This window comes from Epinephelus fuscoguttatus, linkage group LG4, assembly GCF_011397635.1.
Source record: "Epinephelus fuscoguttatus linkage group LG4, E.fuscoguttatus.final_Chr_v1".
Lineage (NCBI taxonomy): Eukaryota > Metazoa > Chordata > Actinopteri > Perciformes > Serranidae > Epinephelus > Epinephelus fuscoguttatus.
In genome coordinates, this window is record NC_064755.1 from 8,491,319 (window position 1) to 8,496,723 (window position 5,405).

The window sequence follows — 5,405 nt, forward strand, 5'->3', positions numbered from 1 at the left end:
CTTGATGGGTAATTTCAGTGTTTTCCAACGTAGACCCTATTTTCCTGTGTTACTATGCTTTCTGTCGTCCTTCCAAAGCCCTATTGGCATGGAACTTTGTCCAGTTAAGAAATACACCCTCATGTCTGTATTCAATGCGGCACATTCACATGGGGTAAACCAGAGCATTGCAACATTATTTTTTTTTCTCCAAGTGAGGAAATCAAAACTCAGTTCACACACCAGTCATGCAGTTGAGATTCATTTATTTTTTTTAATCGCTTGAAGATCCAATCATCACTAAAGTTTGTCAAGAAAGACAAAACAAATGCAGTGGTCAAAGTCTGCATATTGACATTTAGTTTGTTGATTGATTCACACACATGCAAAAAACAAACATTCCACCTTAAAGTTGCCAGTAGCTGCCAGTGGTAGACTTTGAGCAGCACAGTAAATCTCTGACAAGCTGACTGTGTATGAAATATGCATGTGCGGCTGTTCAACAATAAAAATAATACGACCCCAAAGCATTGAGATGAAGATTTGCACCGGATGTGTAATATCACATGACCTCTATTTGGTGAAATACGGTAGGTAATTCGCAGTGTAAGTTTTACTTGGCAAATTAGGGACATTGTGGATTTGCATGGGATGAAGTGTGTACAGAGCCAGCATGCATTCACATCTAAACTGTGACTGGGTGAATAAAGTATTTTTTTCTACCAAACCAGAGATAGTGATTGTTGGAACAGAGAAAGACAAACCAAGATGGCTTTTATTTTGCTTGTGCAGACACTGAATGAAGTGTGTTTTACGCTAATCAAATTATAGTTTACAGTAGAGATTTTGTGGCTGTTTCAGGTTTAACAAAAAGGCCTTTCAGTAGGATCCTTTCTCTAATCTTGACAGACTAAATGATCAGAGCCTGTCTGGCAAAAACAAGCACTGTTAGTGGAAGCAAACTGAAGACGCTCAACTGGCGGCAGGGATTATAGTGCAGCTTGTTTTGCTGCTGCTTGCTCAGTACTCGTCAAATTTAAAAAAAACTACTGTTGCAGTCAGTCACTTGCACTTGAAAACGTGGGAAAATGGGGTCTAGACTCCCCCCCCCACCACTCAGGTAATGTCACGGCTTTATAAAAAGGTAGAGCCCAGGTGTCAAAAAGTACCCAGCAGGCATCCAAGAGACACAGCACCAATGAAAACACTGCAATTACTTAACAAGTGTCATAATGATCCCTGTTTTCTGTACAGATAATGGCAAAACACCTCGCACATCAACACTAATAGTGTAAAAGCACTGTTGAAAATCAGAGATCTGTCTTCAGTAAAAACATTTATTGACAGTGTGTTTTGAGACATTTCAGTTTCCCCGTTGATATAAAAACCAAACTCCTGCTCCCTGCTGCAGCTGAAGTCATGACTTGGTGAGCTCCACCAGTCTGTGCAGGATGCTCTTCTGTCCACAGCGTACCTGCAGGGCGTTCTGCTGCCTGCTGCTCAGTCCTTTAAATGCTGCCTTGTCCTCCATCAGCGCCTGGTCGCTCTTCACGCCCTGTTCCTCCTCGTCTCCATAGGACCTCAAAGTCAGACGGGCTGCTTCATGAATGAGCCATTTCCACGAAGCCTTTAATCCAGGCAGACCCTCGTTAGAGAAAGCGAGGGAAGCCTCGTCGTCCTCATCATCTTCCTCCCACCCTTCATTATCTTTGAACTCTGAGAACTCCTCCGCTGACATGCACAGCACCTGAAGATACACAAGCAAGAGGTGTGTTTCCAGTGACAGCCATTCCTCAATTATTCATCGCTGTGTGATTTTACAGGTTTTGTGCAGATGTAATTCCAGCTGCACTGTTGCATGCACCCCCTCACCTTGAGCACAGTTTGTAGCTCTGTGTCTGTAAGGCAGCCCTGTTTGCCAAAGACAAAGGCTGCTTTCTCTTGCATCATCTCAGACAGCATCTCCCACTGCTCCTCCACCAACTGCCGGTCCAGATCAGACTGAATACCTGGGAGGAGAAGATGGAGAGATGAGGAAAGAGGAGGCACAATGCAACAGGGTTGGTTTTGGGTCCGCATAAAAAGCAGTTTCATCATCATCTTGTTTCCCTAACACTTTTCTCCTATGGTACTGTAATTTATCTGCACTTGTGACAAACAATCTGTCAATCTCGTCACCTTGTGTGGCGACTTTGTAGAGGTTGCTGATGGGGATGTCGACGGTGTCGTTGCTGTTGCTTTGATACGGCTCCGTGAAGCCGTACATATGCAGCAGCTGCCAGTTGGCCATCTGCCCGTAGGTGTTAAACACCTCCTCGCCTTTCTGAATGGGGCGCACGCAAACCATCTTCAGACTGTCCTGAGAAAGATGGTGTGTAGAGAGACAACATTACATTTAAGACATTAAAAAGTGAGAAAGAAATTGGAACATGCTAATAAGTTAATTATTGTATGTTAAATTTACAGTTTAGGTCTCAACGTGAGATATACTCTATATTTAAAAAAAAACACAACAAAAAAAAACAAACTCCTCACTTTCTCAGTGATGTTTTGACAGAGAACAGGTGTTCTGGCAAACTAAACAAACCAGAGTAAATGTTTCCCCTCACCGGTGTAAACTCCAGATTAGCATTGTGATTGGACACATGGTTAAGCATGTCGGCCATGGGAACCATCATCGGTGGGTTTGGGGCCTTCTCCTCCTCATCGTCTTCATCATCCTCCTCTTCCTGTGGCTCTTGGAAACTACAGGAAGGGCGTGGAAAAGGGACAAAAAACATCACAGTGGTGAATTTAGAGAGACCATAAAAAAAGGAAGATCCAGATACTTTGTGTACATACTTTGTCTCATGCTCACTAACCTGTAGGCCATGACAAAGGCCACCAGCTGTGTGTACAGGTCCAGTGTGTGTGTGCTGGGGCTCCAGAGGTCAGGATGCTTGGTGATGAAGGGAAGGACCACGTCTGTGTATTCCCTCTGGATGTTCGCCAAGTCTGTGTCCACAGCCTCTGGGATACCTGTTCCCTTCAGCAGTCTGTCTCTCTCCTCCTTAGACCTAGATGGATTAACTGTAAATTACTGTAAAGAAAGCTTCAAATCCACTCTGTTAGCAGAAGATTTAAGGAAACTGCTGCTATGTCACAGCTTTTCCCTTGATCTCTATGATGGCCTTTAGACTTTTAGAGTTTCTCACCAGAACATCGGGTGATCCAGCGTCTTAAAGTTGCTCCACAGGGAGAGGTAGGGTTTCCAGTGGGACTGTGGGGATGTGTATTCATACAGCAGAGCCAGGAGCAGGGGAACCCAGCCAGAGGAGCTCTCTAGACATGACCTCTCTGAGAAGGAGAGAAACAGTGAGACGATGCAGATGATGCAGGCAGATTCAGACTTGGTAAAACTGCTTTGAAATTGAACTTGTCACCTTTCTCCAGCAGGGCAGAGACCTTGGTTGTTTCCTGGTGGAGAAGAGCTGATCTGGGGATGGTGAATAAAACCTCCCCCTCCTCTATGTTGTCCTTAGCCAGCATCCCATAATCTGCCACTGTTCCCTCTTTACTCACACACACCTGCACAGAGAGACATCCTGACATGTTTGGACTCTTTGCTCAGGCAGACTGGAATCAGTTCAGCTTTTAGAGTACTTCACAGAACAATGGGAAAATTGGATCACAGACAACCTGGCTGTCATGGTAACATACCTTACTGCTGAGTACCAAGCCCACTCTGTTGCACCACTGTAGAAAGCTCTGCAGCGGATCCATCTGTGACCCATCATCTACCTGTCGGTGCAGGATACACACTTACACATTTAACATGACCAGGCATGTGTGACCGAGGTGCTGTGGTGCACCTGGTTACACTCTGAACTACAGTGACAGAAGTGAACGAGTAGCTTGTTCAAAACTTGAGCTCGTTAGCTTTTGTAAATTGTCCCCAACTTCAGCACACATAAAGTTATACAGACTGAAACACAGCATGTAGCGGCAGCAGCTAGTCACATATAGTGTAACGAGAGTATAACGTTACACAAACACACACGTACAAACAGCTCAAGAAGTATTATCAGTATTGTTTGGTTTTTTTTTTTTTGGCTTAATGTAATTAAATGATAACCTTGGGTCGCTTCGCTTCGGTTGCCATCTTGTAAATGTGACTCCAAGCCCACGACTGATGCTAGCTAACTAGCCCGAAGCTAACTCACTCGAGCATGCGGACTGTGAAGGTAACGTGGGTTAAGTTGGACCTCAGCGTCGACTCGCAGGCAGCCATCATGAGCGTCTGGACATATGTATTTCCATAGACATATATGTCTATGTGTATTTCAATGATTTGTGACAGCTTTCTGAAAAAGTTTAGCATAAAAACAAACACTAAAAACAAACCAAGTGTGTACCAATGCAAATCTTTGGTTTGCAATTTAATAATTGTCAGTATCATAGTTAAGTTTGTCTTTGAAATGTCTGTGTTCTTCCTACGATGACCACTGGGGGGTGTTGTTCAGTCACATGAGCCCTCGTCTTCCAGAGTGCCACATCACATGTTGTCATGTTTCAGACGAACAGCTGCCACTATCAACTTCACAGGGCTCGTTGGTCTAGGGGTATGATTCTCGCTTTGGGTGCGAGAGGTCCCGGGTTCAAATCCCGGACGAGCCCGCTTTTAACCAGGACATATGAGTATCAGGATCCAAGCCAAGATAAACTGTACCTGAATCATACTGATAGCCACCACTACACGTCATCATACAGCTAATATCAGGTACTAACTGAACAGATCATTGGTTTCCCTCAATGTGTAAAAAAAAAAAAGGCAAATCAAAGAACAAGGAAAACAATATCACATGCATCACAACTACCTGACCAGTAAGCAGTTCATGGCAAAGCTAAAAAAAAAAAAAGCAAAAGGACCAAGTGTATGTACAACCAGGTCATAATACTCAGGTGCAAGATGAAAATACGTCACCACAAGGCACAGGGGCTAAAAGGCTTTTTCTCTAAATTAGAGGTGTCGTGATTTAACGGTATTGACGATAACTGTGATATTTAAAAATGAAATATTGACATCATGTTAATAATACACATATAGTATTGTGTAAATAATCCAGCTCCTCTTAAATCATTTCCAGTTTTTTTGATGTGTCTCTCTCCCCCCCCCAACACCTTCTGGTTGCCTTTTCCCAATCCGTTAACTGAAATAGCTCTGTTTGTACGCTCTTGTACAGTTATGGTTACAGACTCTCTCCCCCTCCCTACACTCATATTTGATATAATAGTTGATTTGCTAAAAAAAGAGACAGAACGCATGATAATCAAAGCTAAACATGATTCAACTGATAATCACGATAATATCATTATCATACACTCTTTTGGCCACAATAATTGTGTGCTGAAAATCTGGTGCTGTGCCAACCCTACTTTAAATTAAG

At 43.4% G+C, this 5,405-nt stretch overlaps 1 protein-coding gene and 1 non-coding gene across 2 annotated transcripts; one reads left to right on the forward strand and one right to left on the reverse strand.

The window, feature by feature from the left end:
- Nucleotides 1-1,302: 1,302 nt before the first annotated feature.
- setd6 (SET domain containing 6, protein lysine methyltransferase) lies at nucleotides 1,303-4,187 on the reverse strand. Its single transcript, XM_049575080.1, has 9 exons — nucleotides 4,094-4,187; nucleotides 3,679-3,759; nucleotides 3,402-3,546; nucleotides 3,174-3,315; nucleotides 2,841-3,035; nucleotides 2,589-2,724; nucleotides 2,158-2,338; nucleotides 1,852-1,988; nucleotides 1,303-1,726 (listed from the first exon to the last, which is right to left on the reverse strand). Exons 1-9 carry the CDS (start codon nucleotides 4,118-4,120, stop codon nucleotides 1,397-1,399), a joined length of 1,374 nt encoding a protein of 457 aa, XP_049431037.1. The 5' UTR covers nucleotides 4,121-4,187; the 3' UTR covers nucleotides 1,303-1,396.
- Nucleotides 4,188-4,563: 376 nt separating this feature from the next.
- trnap-ugg (transfer RNA proline (anticodon UGG)) lies at nucleotides 4,564-4,635 on the forward strand. Its single transcript has one exon. It is a non-coding gene; the product is annotated as a tRNA-Pro (tRNA).
- The last annotated feature ends 770 nt before the right edge of the window (nucleotides 4,636-5,405 follow it).

Excerpts from the sequence above, each read along its gene's own strand:
- setd6 (XM_049575080.1), bottom strand. The coding sequence starts at position 4,120 with ATGGCAACCGAAGCGAAGCGACCCAAG. Across the intron at positions 3,316-3,401 it reads CTCTGCCCTGCTGGAGAAAG|AGAGGTCATGTCTAGAGAGC; the intron begins GTGACAAGTTCA and ends TCTCCTTCTCAG. Across the intron at positions 2,725-2,840 it reads GCCTTTGTCATGGCCTACAG|TTTCCAAGAGCCACAGGAAG; the intron begins GTTAGTGAGCAT and ends CCCTTCCTGTAG.